Here is an 18,814-nt window from a genome sequence, read left to right on the forward strand (position 1 = left end):
GACTACATCACAACACAGTGGGTGACATCACGGTGGAAGTGTGTGCAAGAGAGAAATTACAATGGTGAGACAGGAAGCCTGAGGGGCGGGACCGGGGCGGGCAATCTTTTCTAAAACAACTTCCTTTGAGAGGACTAACTGGGGTCTTGTAGAACTACATTAATCCCTTCTTTGTGCTGGGCCAATGCCCCAGTGTCCCAATCACCTTCCACTAGTGGCCCCACTTTTTAAAAATTCCTCTTACAATCCTGCACTGAGGTTCAAGTTTCCAGCACAGGAGCTCTTGGTGGACACACTGAAATCATATTCAAACCATAGCAATGCACAGACAGTTGAATAGGGTGAGGGTGTATGTGACCAGTTATTGTCACAGAAAATAGAACAAAATATTTTAATGTCATTATATAAGTTGATGTCACTAATATAATGAATTTTACTGTTTCTTAAAGCAATATCAAGATCCATAAAGTATTTTCAAGTATTTTCCTTTCAAATCTCCAGTGCTAGAAACTAAGAAGAAAATCAACAGTTGGGCATGGTGGTGGCTCAGGGGGTTGAGGCAGGAGAATCACAAGTTCAAAGCCAGTATAGGCAACTAAACGAGGCCCTAAGCAACTTAGCAAGAACCTGTCTCAAAATAAAATATGAAAAGGGGTGGGGACATGGCTCAGTGGTTAAGGGCCCCTGAATTCAATCCCCGTACCAAAAAAAAAAAAAAAAAAAGAAAGAAAGAAGAAAAAAGAAAATCATCATCATCAACAGCAGCATGTTATTCAATTTGTTAAAATCTTTCTCCTCCAAATGCCTCTTCATGTTAATGGTCAAAATATAGTCTCTATAGTAATTCAAGACAATTTGGGGAAGATTATATCTAAATCTTCGTTATAGTCATGCAAATGCGTTTTTTCCTTTAAATCTTTCTTTAACAGTTAAAAAATAATCTTTTAAAAGGTGAAACAAATTTAAAACTCTGCTTTTCTTTCATAAAGTTCACTCCATATAATGTGGATAGTGTACATACTAAAGTAATTTCATTTTCCACTAAGGACCACAATTCACTCACATTTGAGAATCTTCTATTGTTTTCACTTAACTCTTCCAAGGCATCTCATCTGTCTTGTCTAAATTAAATCAAATTGCTTTAACACAGTGAGTAGCTCCAGGACCATGAATTAGAACACAAAATTGGACACTTGGCACAACTGGGAAATGATATTTCGTTATGCAAGAATCTATCACATTAATGCCAAGTGGAAAGGATTTGAGAAGTTAATTAATTTGTTTTCTCTCTCTGTTAAGTGCTTGTGCTGCTCAGCTCCTCCCTGCATTCTGAAGCTGTCTTTGTGTGTCTGTGGTGGACACCACCCAGAAACCTTCATGGCAGCCGGTTGTGCTTGCTTTTTGTTTTGAGGACACAGAGCCTAGAGGCACTTGTAGGAAGCCGAGAGGAGCTGGTTGTCTTGATGTTTTGGTGGTGGCCAAGCCATATACACTGAGCATGAAAGCCCAAGTGGCAGAGGTGCCCACATGGCCTTTGATAAACTTGATGTGTGTGTGTTTGTGTTATACAGAGCTCTCTGAACTGTGGGGCCCAGGGCAGTGGCTTCTTTGGAGGTGAGGTCTCATTTCTAGGGGCTTTTGCTTCTTTTCCATGTTGGTGTACCCCTTCCACAGTCCCACTGTATCTCTCTATTTTTGGTTAAACAGAAAACAACTCTAAAGTAGAAGAGGACTTTACTGGAAGGACGTTGAGCAACTTATGGAATCAACAAGAAGGTTGGGGAACCTGGCCTGGAACACAGGCAGAAGCCAGGTGTAGCTGGGTCTCTGAGAACGCCGCCGAGGTCATGCCAGAGGGAGCTGGTGCTGAACATATTACCTCAAGTGCCGCCCTTGCTGTGAGACTCAGGCTCTGCAGATGTCATTCATTATTTCCAGTGATTCCTTTGGCTTCGAGTCATTGTCTCCACACCTGAGTCCCTTGTCAAGAAGGTTGGCTGCGCGTAGGTTGTGCGACCTTGCTGTGGATGATAGCATGTGGGGAAAGAGATGTCTGGCACCCTTAGGCTTCCTGCACAGTGGTAGGTGGGGACTTGCTTCTCACTAAAGAATGCAAAATATGAGTGTCCAAATAGGAAGGAATTCAGGTACTTGGAAGCAAAACAAAAACCAAAACAAATCTCCACTATTATCCACGGTAAGTTGGTAGGTCCATACCAGCGGAACTTTCTTTCTTCATCCTCAATGTTGACTCATTGAGTCCCATTGATCCTAAATTCAAAACAAATGTGCAGTCTACCCCTTCTTCCTGTGTCCACAGCCGTCTCCCTAGTCCAAGCCACCGTTTTCTGCTGCCTGAAGTATTGTCACAGCCCCCTGCTTGGGTTCTGTCTTCACTCTTTCTTTTCCTATATGCCACTTGCCTCAGGACAGACAGGTGCCCTTCTAAAATGTTAGGGCACATCATATGCCACTTCTCTGCCTCTTTAGCATTCAAATGGAAACACAGGATCCTCAAAAGGACTCACAGGGACATACATAACCCACCCATAGCCCACTTATCTGCTGTGTGCTGAGCCCCCTGCTCTCCCCTTCATTCCACGTGCTTCTCATTTCTTTCTTCAGTGCCTGGACAGCGCCAAATACCTTCTGTCATGTTTCTTTGGCCTGGAATGTTCTCTGCCTAAATTGTTGTCTGATTAACTCCCATCTACCTTTTCATCTTAGCAGAAATATTCTTTTTCAGAGAGGTTTTCCTTGTTCTCCTAAAATAAAATAATTTTCTCTGTGATGTCCTCAGTACTGCTCTGTGATGCCTAGTATTTTCCTTCATGGTGCTTTTCGTGCTGTGGTTAACTGCTTGATGCCTGACACCTCGATGGAAACTCCACAAAGGGAAACGCATGCTATTCTAGCCATCAGCACCACAGAAATACCTGTGAATGAGTGAAAGGGACAGGCCTAAACAGGTGCTGGGGAAAGCCCTACCCCCAGCCTCCAATAGCTTAAAGTAATTTCTTTCAGCTCCTAAACTCATCAGGTTTACAATAGAATGTGCATCAGTATCTCAGTTCCCCTGCTAGGATGGACTTTCAGATTCAGATGCTAAGATTTTTATAAATGAAAGAAACAAAAATCCAACATGGAAAGAAACAGAAATAGAGAATACTCCCCCGAGTGGCTACACATCTTCACTGTAAGCAATAATCTCAGTGTGCAACTATTGAGACTTGAGTAATTTACACGTCTCTAATCCTCTTACCTTCTAATCAAGAACATTCCAGTAGCTTTGCACTTAGATTCCCAAATGCATCATACATTCAGAAATCATTTCTTTGTCAGTGCTGTATTGGTAACTTATAATCACCTAGAGATTAAATAAGAATTCATTTTTCTTTATCCTAATATAGTTTATCTTTACAAAAGTTGCGTTTTTAAGTTTTCCATGCTAATTCCTTTACATAATTAATAGTAATTTAAAATGAAATGGCAATTAAAAGAAATAATCTATGTTTGCACATGGTCTACTTCGCTACTCAAAAGAGGCAACTATGGTTTGTGGATTTTTTCATGTATATTTTTTCTGCTCTTCGTGCTTATCTCTGAGCAATTTCATCATTTATTAATAATGCAAGAATTAGGTGAATAGGATAGATAAAAGGATGTAAAAACTGCAATTATAAAACTTTACTTTTTCTTGGGGAAAAAACTTATCTCAATAAAGGCTATGTTTTAAGAGTTGACTACCAAAAAAAAAAAAACACTTGATATAAAATAAGATTACAAGTAGATTTAGGCTGATCATGTATTTATTCATTGAGAAATACTGTATAATTGTGATGAAATACTCTGTGGAAAAGTGAGGCATTAAGGGGGAGGTAAGTGGAAAGGCTGGGACAAGGCTAGGTCATGGATGGTTCCAGGGGATTAGTACTTGGGCCTGTAATAGGCATTATTGGCTGCCTGACACCCACTGAAACCTCCCAAATTGACCCCCAAATTTGTTCCTGTTATCTGTCCCTTCCCTCTCTGCCAATGTACTAAAGGAGAAACTGATCCTGCTCTGAGTTCCAAGGGTGGGCCTATTTTCCAGAGTAACTCCATGCTCTTTCTAGTACAAGGTCCTGGAATCCCGGCCCAAGTGTCAGGTAACTGGCTCAGGAATGAGACAATGAGACGCTGAGAGGAAGTTTGCTGAGGGCTTCTGGGAAAAAAAAAAATTTGCTGATAGAGAGCAATCAGAATTCATGGGTGTTCTTCATCTTGACTTTGTTGTCCACATTTAATGAGGCCTGGCTGAGGCGGCTGTTTTCCTGACACTCTGAGATGAAGCCTGAGAAGGGGTATGAAAAACATGGCAGAGGGCAGAACTGGAGGCCTGGCTGAACCGTACCTCACCTCTTCTTGCCTAGACCCCATGGGTCTGTTAACCATGAATATTTTGAGTTTTGAGCAATTTTTACTTGGGAGTTCTGTTTCTGAAAGCCAAAGCATTTTAACCTATGATATCCCAATTTATATTTCCTTAATGTTATTTTTATTTTTAAACTTTAAGGTTTGGGATGTTTGATAATAAAAATAATCAAGCTCATTGTAGAGAACAAAGAAAACATTGAACGATACAAAGAAAATTAAAACCATGCAAATTCCATTATCTCTTGAAAACTATTACCGATGTTTTAAACTAGTCTTCTTTTTGTATCAAGCTTTACAAGTATACTTTACATGTATAATTTTAAAGAAACGCACAACTTAGTAGGAAATAGAAACAAACAAAAAATCAATAGATGAATATCTGGGAATGTGGAAGGTTGTCATTTTAACTGTGTCCACTGTCAGTGTTGCTAATAATGATATATCCTAACTCCACACCCAGGTATAAATCATCAAAGATTTTAAGTCAAAAACTATTGAAGTATAATACACTTTAAAATAGATGTCTTATATTGATTATCTTTAAAGTACACACATAATGGCTTCAGTATTCATCAGCATTCATGAAAATTCCTGGAACAGAGCTTTATTAGGATGAAAGTTATATTATTATGCTAATCCCTTCAGTTTTGAATGCTTTCAAATTCTCATTGTTTTTTTCTGACCCCTGAGTTCACAGGAAGAACAGAAATGTGGAGACTTACTAGTTGTCTTTTGGTTATTGGCATCTAACTTAACTGCAGACTGGTCAGAGATTGCAGTTGCTATAGCAATTCTTAGATGGAGACTTGCTTTAGGACCCAGTATGTTTGACTTTTGAAAATATGTCATATATTCTTGGAAGGAATGTGTATTCTATAGTTTTTAGGCAACATTCTATACATAACCACTACATTCAGCTTGGTAATTCATGTTATTAATTCTCCTAGTCCTTTAAAAATTTTTTTTGGTCCTTTTGACCTATGTATTAGTTTCCTGTGGTTTTTGTAAGAAGTTACTACAAACAGATGGCTTAAAACAGAAGAAATGTATTCTCTTGCAATTCTTGAAGCTAGGTTTTAAGTCAATTTTAAGTCAAAAACTATTGAAGTATAATACACTTTAAAATTGAAATTAAGGTGTTGGCAGGTTTGCATTCCCTCAGGAGGGTCTAGAGAATTCATTCTTTGCCGGTTTAAGCTTTGAGTGGCTGTTGACATTTCTTGACTTGTGGCTACATTACTCCAATCCCTGCTTTTGCGTCCCATTACTGCCTCCTCTTTTCCATGTTTTGTATACCTAACAAATCTCCCTCTGCCTTTTTCTTTTAAGGACCATTTTCATTGGTTTTATGGCCCACTGGGATAATCCAGGATGATTTCCACGCATCAAGGACTTAATTACATTTGCAAAAACCCTTTTCCCCAATATGCTCACATTCACAAGTTCCAGGGATCAAGACACGGAACAATCTTTTGTGGGGCTATATTCAACCTGCTGCAATCTTAGATATATGTATAAAATCACCTACTCTGATAGTAGGGTTTTCTGTTTTCTTGTACTTCTGTCAAATTTTTGCTTTGTATATTTTGTGGCTGTGATATGAGAGATATAATGTTCATGTCTTCCCTGTGCGTTGGATTTTTTTATATCTTATCTGTGTATTGGAACTCTATCTTTGGACACTCCACCCATCATCTATCCAGAGTCTATTGAGTTGTTTATCTTAAAAAGATATGATTTAGCTTCTTTTTCCATTTTTAAAACATTGGGTCTGTGATTCTAAGTTTGTTTTCTTCTCATTATTTCATTTAACTCTCTTCTACTTAATTTTTTAAAAAATTCCCAATTGATCCAAGAGAATCAAATGATCAGAGAATTAAAACATATGCAGCTGAAAAAAAAAAAGTCGCCGGGCGCGTGCTGGCACACGCCTGTAATCCCAGGGACTCACAAGGCAGAGGCTGGAGGGTGGCAAGTTCAAAGCCAGCTTCAGCAAAACTGAGGAGCTTAAGTGACTCAGTGAGACCCTGTCTCTAAATAAAATTCAAAATAGGGCTGAAGATGTGGCTCAGGGGTTGAGTTCAAACCCCGCTACCAAAAAAAAAAAAAAAATCATTATCTTAAATTAAATCATTCCAAAATGATTGGTAAAAAAAATTCCATTAGGGGCTGGGGTTGTGGCTCAGCGGTAGAGCGCTCGCCTAGCACCCGCGAGGACCTGGGTTGGATCCTCAGCACCACATAAAAATAGAGGTACTGTGTACAATTAAAAAACAAATATTAAAAAAGTTCCATTAAACATAGTTCAGAACAAAGTGGGGAAATATTCATAGGGAAACTGAAAGTGGATACTTAAATACATCATAAGTAACAACTTGCTGAAGCAGTTCTTTGACACTAATAACTTATCTTGTGGAAGTAGATTCATTATCTACTAATATAGGGTTTTCCTAGACAATGTCCTTATTCCATCAGTAGCTAGACTAAGCTCCACAAGAAAAAAAAGTATAAAACATATTCTCAATTACTACCACTATTGCTATAATTTTGAGAATGCAATTTTACTGTGAGCAATGAGAGAAATTAGAATCACGTAATTTTCGTCCGTGGGCCTCAAGACACACCTCCAGGTGATAGTTTTGTGGAGCCGTGCACGAAGTTTGGCGTTAAAAAAAAATGCGTCCGCAGCGCAGAAGAGATAAAGAACTGGACGTCACGCCCACGGGGCGAGTGAGCGGCTCAGCCGAGTTCAATCCCTGGCAGCAACACCAAAACGCATCAACATCTCGAACGCATTACTTTTCTCGCCTCCCTGCAGTGGGTCTCCAAGGCTGAGGAATGATCCGTGAGCAGTCCGCACGAGCCGTCCGACACGTTCATAACCTGCACCCTGGAGCTTCTCGAGGCCTCACACCGCTGTCCCCACACTAAGGCTGCGAGGCACTCCAAGGCACTAACGTCTGGGAGACGCAAGTGGGCGTGGGAAAACCGCCAAGCACTCGGGCCACCGCAAAGACGTCGGCTTGGCTCTAGTCTTCAAGCGCCTTTCCGATCCCGGTCGTCCCGGTAACCAGACTGCGACCGCGCGTGCGCGGGACAAACTCCCTTATCACGTGAGGCCGGCCCGGGGGCGGGGTCGGCGAGGCTCACCGGCACCCGTCGCCCCACCCCTCTCAGAGCCCCGCCGAGGCGGGGCGAACCTTCACCTATTGCGTGGGGTAGACTCAGCTCCCGCCCCTTTTCGCTCTGCTTTCTCCAAGGCTCTTCACTTGCACCACGTGCCCTTCTGGCCGCTCCCCCAGCGCTCTTTCCAACCGCCTGTTGGAGGCTGCCGTAAAATGGCGTGAGTGGCGCTGCCGCTTTACGGCTGCCTCTCCCTGAAGTAGAGCCCCGGAGCGCCCACCGCCGTCAGCTGTGTCTTCAGGAGCGTCGGCCCGGAGCAGAGCGGGAGACCCGGTGTGGCACTGCTCTTCCAGCTGTGGTTTCCCCGTTCCGGTCCCCGGCGATGTGAGCTCGAGGAGCCTGCGGTGCCCCCTGGCCCGGGGGTTGAGGCGGGCGGCAGGTGCCTGTGAGGCGGACGGGTGCTGGGGGACAGCAGGATGGAGGAGAGCATGGAGGAGGAAGAGGTACTAATCTACGAGGCGATGATGGACGACCAGAACCATAACAACTGGGAGGCCGCCGTGGACGGCTTCCGGCAGCCCCCGCCACCCCCGCCGCCTCCGCCGCCCCCCTCGTCGATGCCAGTCCCCGCTCGAGAGCCTCCGGGGGGCCAGCTGCTGGCCGTGCCCGCCGTCTCCGTGGACAGGAAAGGCCCCAAGGAGGGGCTCCCGCTGGGGCCGGAGGCCAATGGGGTGATCATGATGCTGAAGAGCTGCGACGCGGCCGCCGTGGCCAAGGCGGCCCCCGCCCCCACCCCCGGCTCCACCATCAACATCAACACCTCCACCTCCAAGTTCCGTGAGTCCAGCCTTTCCCCAGCAGCTCGGCTTCTCTCCTCCCCACCCGGACGCCAAGTCCACCCCGCTCCTGGAGCAGCCCCGCTGCCTTTGTTCCAGGCCTGGGTCTCCTCTCCTCCCCTCCCGCCCCCTCCCCCTCGGCTGTGCCCGCGGCCAGCGCCTGAGCGGGCCTGGCTTCTTGTGTTACCTGGCCTAGGGAAGCAGCCTGGTACGTACGCCACCCCAAGTTCTGCCACGAACGCGATCCTTATCGCCACTGGCGTCTCTCAGCATTAGCAAGCTCTTTTCTCATCTGTACCCTCTTAAAGTTTCGCCCTTCGAGGTGAGGGGAAAATAAGCCTGCCTGAGTTTCGTTAGAAGAGGCTTTCAGTCCTTTCTGCAGCCAGAGAGAGAAAAGAAATCTGGCAACTCGTGTTGCTGTGCTTTTAGCCCATCTGCGTACGTTGAACAAGTTAGGGATCGAAAGTTGACCTATATCTACACTGCATTCTTCCACTTCTCTGTACACTTTGCCTCCTGCTAGGGAAATGTTGAGTTGCTTCCTAGTGCAGTGGGAGGGGGGACATCCGCTTTGAAGCTAGTGTGTAAAATCACTTTCCAGAGCCGTTGCTCATAAAACTCAGCAATTCAGCATGTGTCCAAACGCAAAAGTTTGTTGCATGTTGAACTTTGTTATGTTAGTGATCAGCCTTAACATTCAGTTGCAGTTAGAAAGATTTAAGACCAAAGTCTGTTTTGTAATCCAGAACTGACCCCAACCAGGATGTATGCTTCATAGGTAGGGAAAGAAAGTGCTTTGGTTTGAGTGTCCCCAGCCCCCGCCTCGGTGGTGGTGGTGCTGCTCGTGCAGGTGGTGGTGAAAATGAATGTGAACATCACAGCCAGGTTTTCTCTCCTGTTAATGACTGCAAGTTTTAATGGCATCTGGTAAAGCAACTGGAGATTTCATTTCTAGTTACTGATTTTATCAAGCAGTAATTGTCCACTTAGCTGTACAGAGAAAATATTTGCTTTGATGCGCATATGTAGTCACAACCTTAAACAAAAAAATTCTTATGAGAAGAGCACAAAATCTTAGTTATTTGCCTTCAAGACACTGCTTTAGTGAAAGATTAACAACTGTAATGTTAATCTATTAATGTAGTTTATCTCATTAGTAGACAAAGAAGAAAAACCGTGATTTTTTTCCATAAAACCACTTGATGCCATAAAAACCATTTGATAAAATCCAGCACCTATTTATGATAAAAACTCTTAGCAAGCTGGAAATACAAGGTAACTAGATAAAAGTCATCACCAAAAACATAGGATACATATATAATAATTAATGGAAAAAATTTAGATATGTTTACTTTAAGACAAATTAAGGATGTTCCCTGGCACACTTAATTTCAACATGGTAGGAAAGTCCTGGCTAATACTTAAGAGAAAAAGTCTGGAAGGAAAGTGATAAAACCAATAACTTGCAGATAATTTAATCAGTTACCATGAAAAACCATTAAATTAGAGAAATAGAACTAGTAGGAGTTTATAGTTTTGTTACTATTCTTGTATATATCTACTTCTGACTACCTTTACTAGTTTGTGTAAATGCTATTTTTGTAGGGTGATGATGATCAATAATCCTTCTAAAGTCTCTAGGAAGTAACTCAATACATGAGATCTTTAAGGAAAAACTTTAATTAGGAATTAGAGGAGGGTCTAAATAAATTGTATAAGTTTCCATGTTATTGGGTCAAATTGGTTATTATAAGAATGTCAGTTCTCTCCAATTTAATTTAGAGATTCAGTTTAAGTGCTTTCAAAATATTTGGATTGACAAACTCGGTTACCTAAAACCTCAAATTTACATGGTAGATGGAATAAAGATTGTGAATAACTAAATCAGTCTTAAAGATTTGTTTTGTTGGGTGGCTTGTGTTATCAGAAGTTTAGATAATATTTCAGAGCTATAGTAATAACAACTGGTGTTAAGTGTAAGAACAGAAATATAGACCCAGGGAACAAATTAGAGAGCAGAGAATTACCTATTTATATTTGGGAACTTAAGATAAAGGTGGCATTATAAATCACTAGTTAAAGGAGTCATAGGTTGTTTGAATAGCTCAGTATATGGATAAAAAAACCAAATGACAACATAAATAGGATGGACTCTGAATGAATTAAAGACCCAAATGTGGAAAGAACTACAAAATTAACGAGGAACTGTTGAAGAAGCTCTTTCCCTAGGAACAGGGAGGACTTCTTAAAGATTCAAAAGCTTACACAGATGAAAAATCAGTGGCTTTGGTTGTATAAAACTTAAGAATTTTCATTTATTAAAAGACAGGTGAAAGAATGAGAGAAGATATTTAAAGAACCTAAAATTGGTAAGGGATTTGATTAAAGAACTGTACATCTATAGCAAGAGGGCAGCTACATCTTTAAAAAGTAGGCAAAGGATATCGATAAGTAGTTTACAAAATAGAACATCTTAAGAAAAAGAAGGGATGAAGGTATTACTGATCTGAGACATGCAAATTAAAACAGTAATGGAATGTCTTTTTATACCTATTAGATTGACAAATATTAAAAAGCTGGGTAGTGCTAGTGTAGGTGGGGACATGGGGATACATGAAAACTCATACCTGTGGGTAGACTGACAGTTTTAGTGGACTTGTGTACTTATGAGATGTTCAAAGTCTCTGTGGACCAGATAGTGAAAAATAGCCCAATGGTCCTGAACCAAGACGGTGATGGAGAAAACAATTGTTGGTGTTTTTTGAAATAGGAAACTTGATGAATATACACTGAGTGCTGGGATGGTTGGTTTCTCAGTGATCAGGCCATATCTGGAAGAGCAACTTCGATTGAAGTCACTACTAGGTGTGATTTACCATAATATAGTCATTCTCCAAGACTTATCTCCTGCTCAGGCCAGATAGACTGGTGAAATTGGAATGTCGTAACAATCACCATCAAGTCTTTGAAGTTGGTAGTATTCTCTATTGTTCCCACACAGATGTACTGTTTGTCACTGTGGGGTTTGTTAGTTTTCACAGGATGGGGGGTACACATTGGGTCATTGGCCCTTCCTCAACTATAGCCCTACCTCCAGGGAGCAGTTAACCTGTGTGTTCAGGAACTGAGGAAATTATAGGGTGGAACCTTAGATCCATGGGACCCCTCATGAGATGGATTGAAGCCAAAATGCCATTTATCTTGTGATGTCCATAAGTTCCTGATCTTACTGGTTTACTGTAGTGACATGCTGGTCCCTGAGGGTTAGTATGGGCTTAGAGCTAGTGTTCTGTAATCCTTGAAAAATCTGAGTGATTTCCATTCCCAACTGTACTGTCTCTCTAACAGATAGCCATGTGTTCCACTGGAACAGGCTAGAAGGAAGGCTTAGGTATGTTCTTTCAGCAGTTTTGGAATTCATTTTCTCCTTTGTTCCAGGGGTTCTATGTCTGAACAGGTTCAAACTGGGTATTAGGTGAGATTTCTCATGGCTCTCCATTGTGGTCACTCAAGCGAGACCTTTGTTATACTTAAAAGAGTGTCCTGCTCTCATTATTCAGATCAAGTAACATCTTGATATACTGCCTGCTTATTTTTCTTAAGACACCATAATTAGCTGCCACTAGAGCCAAGCCATCCTGATAATCACTCTGACCCTGCTACTCATTAAAATAATCATGCTCACTTTATATCTGGGAGTTATTTCTACTTATCTTTTGTCATTATGGAAATTGAACTATCCCATTGAATCAGAGAGCCCTCTATAGTGGCAGTTTTGCTCATCTTTACCCAGAACTACAGAGAACAACTACCCCCCCCCCCATCCCCATAGTAGTGCCTCCCTCACCAATATTCTTGTCAATTCCTTAGTGAAGTCCTTCTCAGAACATAGTTTGTTGGGGTGGGGTGAGGGGGTCAGATAGGATAAATACAGTTTATAATTCCGGTCATTCATAAGTCTGGATTCCTTCTCTCACATACTAAGGAATTTCTGGTGTTCTAATCTCCTCTTCCCTACCTCTCTTTTCTTCTCCTTCATTTTCTTCCTTGTCCGTTTCTTTTCCCTCCTCCTTAGTAAAGTGTACCCATTTTAGGTGAGTAGTTTGAATTTTAACCCATGTTTCTGGTCTGAGATTTGATTTTTCTCTACTTGCAAGTTAAAAGTTAGCCTATTACTGTTATTACTAGATGCTGACTGAAGTGGGAGATTTCCTGGGTTGGAGATAAGGAATGTATTACAGCACAGCAAACAACATAAGAATCACCATATTTTCTTAAGTTCCCCTTCCTTCCAAATTCTACAAGGATGATACATTAATACTATGGATGCTTTTTTCAGTGTGTGTGTGTTTCACAGCTGAAGAACACTGAATTTGGGGGAATCCACTGCTTTTATAGAAAGCAGAAAGCAAATCAGCTGTTTGTTTAGCTGGGAGACTGCCTCATCTTTCAAGGTTACCAAATGCAGAATAGCAAAGGTTTAGGAAGGGTTGCTCAGGGTCTTGTAGTCTTGGCACACTGAGCCCTGCAGGGGAATGCATGAGGCCCAAGGAGGACTTTCCTTCCACGGTAACCACTGCATTAATCAAGAGATAACTTATTTCACCACTCTAAAATACACCTTATGCTTCTTTGCAGTTAGTAACCCTGCCTTCACCCCAGCCACCTACTGATCTGCTCTCTGTAACTAGAGGATTTTGAAAGTGTAATCATAAAATTTGTATTATTTTGTGTTTGACTTCTTTCTCTCATTCTGTTTTTGAGATATTCCATGTTCTTGCATGTATCAATTATTTATTCCCTTTTATAGCTATATCTATCATACATTGTTCATTCATCTATTCACCATTTGAGTTGTCTTCAGTTTTGGCTATTTTGCGTAAAGCTGCTAGCTTTGTATGAAGATAGATTGTCAAATAAGAATCTACAAATGGAATTTCTTGGTTATAATGTTGGCTATTTTTTAACTTTGTGAGAAACTGCCGAATTGTTTTTCAAAGTGGTTGCACTATTGTGCATTCCCACCAGCAATATATGACAGTGCCAGTTGCTTCAAATATTATTGATAATTGTACAGGCCCGGCTTCATTTTCTTGAATGTCAGTCTTTAAGTTGATTTTCTAGAGGGTAAGTAAGTGCTATTTAATTGTGGTTAACAGTGATGTTGGTTAACCAGCTTATCAGCTTTTTTCTATGGCTTGTGCTTTTTGTATCCTAAGAAGTATTTGCATATCCCAAAGTCAGGAAATTTTTTTTTGCATTTTCTTCTAGAAGTTATATGGTTTTAGCTTTTAAGTTTAGATCTGTGATCTGAATTATGAGTTGATGTATGTGTGTAGTGTGAGATAAAGACAGAACTTCCTTTCTTTCATATGGATGTGTAGTTATATCAGCATTATTTGTTGAAAAGCCCATTCTTTCCATACTGATTTTGGCAACTTTATTAAAAACCAAACAAATCACAGCCTTTGAGACAGGAGTCCCCTGTGTTTCTCGTTTGCTCAAAATCTCAATACAAAAACAAAAAACCTGACCATATATATGTATGTCTGTGTGTGTATATCTATCTATACCTATCATCTATCTGTGTGTGTGTGTGTGTGTGTGTGTGTGTGTGTGTGTGTGTATCTTCAATTCTATCCATTAATCCTTTATTTGGTACATCGTGTTTAGGATTCTTATTTCTTCTTGGTATTTTATCATTATAGAATGTCTGTCTATATTGCTGTCTATCTTACTCCGAAGAGTACTTTTTCTGATAGGCATTTTAGGTTTATCAGGATTATTTTTACATAATACGACTTCCCCAGTTCTTTTGTTTTAACTTGTCTCTGTAAAGTACATTTCTTATAGACAATATGTGATTGGATCTTGCTTTTTTAAAAATCCAGTCTAGCAACTTCTACCTTCTAATGGTCTTGTTTAGACCCTTCACATTTAATGTAATTACCTGTATAGTAGGGTTTGAATCTATTGTTTTGCCATTTGATTTCACTTAGTTCATCTGTTATTCTTTTTTATTTTTTCCCCACATCTTTTAATGACTTAGTTTTGTCTCCAGTTTGGCTTATTAACATTCTCTTTTGCCCTTTTGGTTATTCTAGGATTTACAATATGAAAATTTAATTTATAACAGTTTACCTTCAAATAATTTGGACTGCTTTATATATAAAATATAAAAACTTAATGTCAGAATACTTCCATTTCTTCCATCCTGTCTTTTATGATATTATATATTGCTTTACTTCTGTATATGTCATAACCTCTCAAATACATATTATTAATTTTGCTTTAAAAAATCATTTATTAGGGCTGGGGCTGTAGCTCAGTGGTAGAGTGCTTGCCTTGCACATTTGAGGCACTGGGTTCGATCCTCAGCACCACATAAAAATAAGTAAGTAAATAAAGATAATGTCCATCTACAACTAAAAAAATTTTGTAAAGTCATTTATGTTTTTTAGAAATTGAAATTCACAACATCAAGCTAGCTGTTTTTATTTATTTATTTGTTTGTTTGTTTATTTATTTATTTATTTGCAGTCCTAGGCATTAAACCCAGGGTTGTTCTACACCTGAGCTACAACCCCAGCCCTTTTTATATATTTTCTAAAATTTTGAGACAGGGTCTTACACCCAGAAAAATTAACCATTTTAGAGTGAACAATCCAGTGGCATTTAGTACATTCATAGGATTGTATAACTATTCCTCTATCAAGTTTAAACATTTTTATTAAACATTTTTATCACATTGTAATAATATTTTATACCCATTGAGCAATTGGTATGTGTTCTTCCCTCCCCCAGCTCCTGGTATTCCCCCATCTGGGTACCTTCACTGTGGGTTTACCTATTTTGGATTTTTCATATGAATGGAATCATAAGATGTGAAATTTATTTTTTAAATAATCAGAAGCTGGAAAAGAAATCTTTTACCTAAATAGTTTGCATTTTTATCACTCTTTTTTCCTTGATCCAAGTTTCCTTATCTGTTTTTCTTTTACCTCAAGAACTTCCTTTAATATTTCTTAGAGTATAGTTCTGTTGGCTTTGAATTTATTCAGCTTTTGTCTATCTTTATTTTACTTTCATCTTCTAAGATGATTTTTGCTGGATATAGCATTCTATATACACAGCCTTTTTTTTTCTGCTTTGTTTTTTCTGTCAATACTTTATAGATATCTTTACATTTTCTTTTTTTAAAATATATATATTTTCAGTTGTAGATGGACACAATATATTTATTTTTATGTGGTGCCGAGGAGCAAACCAGTGCTTCATGGGTGCTAGGTGAGTGCTATACCACTGAGACACAACCCCAGCCCCTCCGTGGTTTTTTGACCTGCATTATTTCTTATAATAAATGTTGAAATAATCTTATCTTTGTTTCTATCTTTGTAATAGGTATTCTTATTTCTGTCTTCTTTTAAGATATGTGCATCATATGCATCTGTGTTGATGGCAACCATAGATACTTTTCTGTTCATTGATAATAATTTTCATTAAATTTTGCACTGTCATCAGGTCAAATAGCCTACCCCATTGTCTTCGAATTTCCTATTTCCATCATAATTATCATAGCCAAATTGTTTTTTTCAAGAACTTTATTCCAGTTGTTTATCATTGATAGTTAAGTAACACTTGGCTGCTGCAGTAGTGCCATGCATTACTGGAACACTGTATCATCACTGCCTTTCAATTCATCTAGATCAGAAAACCAAAGATAACTTTTTAGCCTTTAGGAGTCTGTTTCCTGTAACTGTTCTAATAGCAATTACTTTGTCAGTCACAGTTCACTGCAAGAAACCATTCTAGGTATCTAAAGCAAGAAGCCACAGAGATTTGGAGTTTGAATGCTCCAAATCATGTCTCTACTTTGCAGGAAAATTGGCAACAGTAATAATGTTTTTTTGTTTTGATTTGGTCTTCCAAATATCACTTAAATGTGTTCTCTTAGTGGAACCTAATTGTTTTTTAGGGAGTGGTGCTGGAGATTGAACCCAGGGGCGCTTTACCAGTGAGCTACATTCTTAGCCCTTTTTAGTTTTTATTTGGAGAACAGGGTCTTGCTAAATTGCTGACATTGGCCTCGAACTTGCAGTCCTCCTGCATCAGCTTTCCAAGTCACTGGGATTGTAAGTGTGCGCTACCATGCCCAACCGGAAAGTATAATTTTTAGTGTAACTTTCCATTCCACATTAGTCAGCATACTATGAAAATAACCACCAAATCTCAGGAATTTATGTAACAAAGGTTTATTTCTTGCTTATCTTACATTAGTGGCTGAGAGCTGGCTGCGGCTCTCCATATGCCATCTCATTGTAAAGAGCAGGCAACTCTTTTCTGGACCTTGCCGTTCTTGGAAGAGGTAGAGAAGAAATAGAAACATGTGGTTTTTAAAGCTTTTAAGCGCAGATTAGCACATCTGATGTATCACATCAGAATGCCACATGTGCTTATGTTCCATATGTGTTTAACAGAATAGAATGGCTTTCTGTATGTGTGGGGAAGGAGGGCATGTAGGCCTGGGGCTACCTGGCTACATAAACACCCAGTGAAGGATCTTGCACTGATTGATAATGATGTTCCATGATCAGAGGAGACTTATTATCTCAACCCAGTCACTAATGATTCTCTCTCCCAGATGAAGACACTGAGCCATCAAGATCTTATGGGGATCCAGTCTTGCTTTTTTTTATTTAAACACTTATCATGTAAAATGTCATTGATGAAACTGTAAGAGAAAGCCATTTTAGTGTTTATGTAAGCCCAGGTCAAATCTCTAAAGAAAATCAATGCTGTTTACTTTCTCTATAAACTGTGCACCATATATAACCACATTGCAAACTGTTCTGTGCTATGTAAAAATTTACTATAGCTATCCCTTTGTAGTGTGACTTGGCAGGGCAAATTGGCCTCTTTTACTTTCTACTTTTGTGGACATTTGGCTGTTAACCTCTGTAGATCTGTAATATGTAGTTGTAGGTGTGCTGATTAGACATCTGAATGTCTTTTTTTTTTACTTAAGAAGTATTTATTTGTTGTTTGCCAAGTTGATATTTTTAATATGGGAGGTGATAGACAAAAGATTAATGGTACATTATGATTAAATGCTATAGTAAAGTTATGTACCTACTTGGTAGCCTAGAAGAAAGAATACCTGTGAATATGAAGACATGTTGTCAGGAGGAGGTGGGTGGGGGGAATTGAACTTTGAGAGGCCGGTAGTTAAAGTGACTTCTGGAACATAGGGTGTGGGAAATGCAGTGGCACAAATTAAAACTGGGTAGGTAGAAGGAACTGGATTGTGAAGGACTTGCCATGTTAGAAGGAGGATTTCTTCTAGGCATGGGGCCCTGAAGGATGTTAAGGAAGGAAGTCTACTTGCTATGTCTTGGTGTGAGAGTAGAGAGAGTGAAGCCTGGAAACTAGTGGTGGGTTATAATTAAGTCTCCACAATTGGAGGTCTGAATAAATAAAGCTTTGGAAGCAAGGAGGTTTCAGATTTTATAGATATTTAGTGACTAGAATCTACAAAAATGTGCCAGAGAGGGAGAATAAAGACTTAGGATTGATGTTGGATGACTGAAACTGGCCCCGACTTTGACATAGGTATGGAAAGAATAAAGGTTTTGAGTGTAAATGTTTCTTTTAAGAACATTCAGGTAGAGCGGTCCAGGGGCAGTTGGTAAATCCTGGGCTTTCTTTTCTCCTATGCCTTAGAATATTGGAAATCTTGAAACAAAAATTTAATTATGATAGATTTTTTTCCCCCCCATTTTTAAGAATTTGAGATTCACCAAACTTTGGTCTTAAAAAGGAATAAAGCTGAGGCTGGGGATATAGTTCAGTTGGTAGAGTGCTTGCCTTGCGTGCACAAGGCCCCGGGTTGGATCCCCAGCATCAAACAAACAAACAAAAAAGGAACAAAGCTTTGTGCTTATTAGAATAGTGGGGGGTTTTAATTTAAAAGTTCAATTTATAGGAAAAGACATACAATAAACTGTTATCTGAAGTCAATCATTTGACTATAATTGATTTAGATGTTTCTTCTGGCATTTATCCACATATCTCAGTGTGTTAATGTATTGTTATTGTTTACTTTATCATGCTTATATGTTATTGATTTCCTGTGATTTAAGATGAGAATTTAGTTCTTTTATATTTCTACACACCTCACCTCTCCTGTTCTTTTAATACCACAATTTTTGGTTTAATAAAAAACACATTTATATTATAGCTATATAAATGATCCCTGAAGGGCCAAAAGTATACTCAGATCCTCACATTTTCTTTCACCTAGAACTATGCTATTAGTTGCCTTATTTGCATTTACATAATTCCTTTTAGATATAGTCTTAAAAGTTTTAGCAGCTTCATAGATTGACCATCTGATGACTGGTGTTTTTGAAATGCTCAAACAAATCAGTTTGTTTACTGTC

At 39.6% G+C, this 18,814-nt stretch overlaps 1 protein-coding gene across 4 annotated transcripts in view; it reads left to right on the forward strand.

The window, feature by feature from the left end:
• Window positions 1-7,674: 7,674 nt before the first annotated feature.
• Window positions 7,675-18,814, forward strand: part of Cacul1 (CDK2 associated cullin domain 1) — a 65,721-nt gene continuing 54,581 nt past the window's right edge. The window contains exon 1 of one of the 4 annotated variants that reach the window (XM_078042207.1): window positions 7,675-8,376. In XM_078042207.1, coding sequence (XP_077898333.1) covers window positions 8,016-8,376 — 361 coding nt within the window. In that variant the 5' untranslated portion in view covers window positions 7,675-8,015. The remainder of the gene's footprint in view (window positions 8,377-18,814) is intronic. The other 3 variants (XM_078042287.1, XM_078042176.1, XM_078042246.1) reach the window with 3 other exon arrangements.

This window comes from Ictidomys tridecemlineatus, chromosome 1, assembly GCF_052094955.1.
Source record: "Ictidomys tridecemlineatus isolate mIctTri1 chromosome 1, mIctTri1.hap1, whole genome shotgun sequence".
Classification (NCBI taxonomy): Eukaryota; Metazoa; Chordata; class Mammalia; order Rodentia; family Sciuridae; genus Ictidomys; species Ictidomys tridecemlineatus.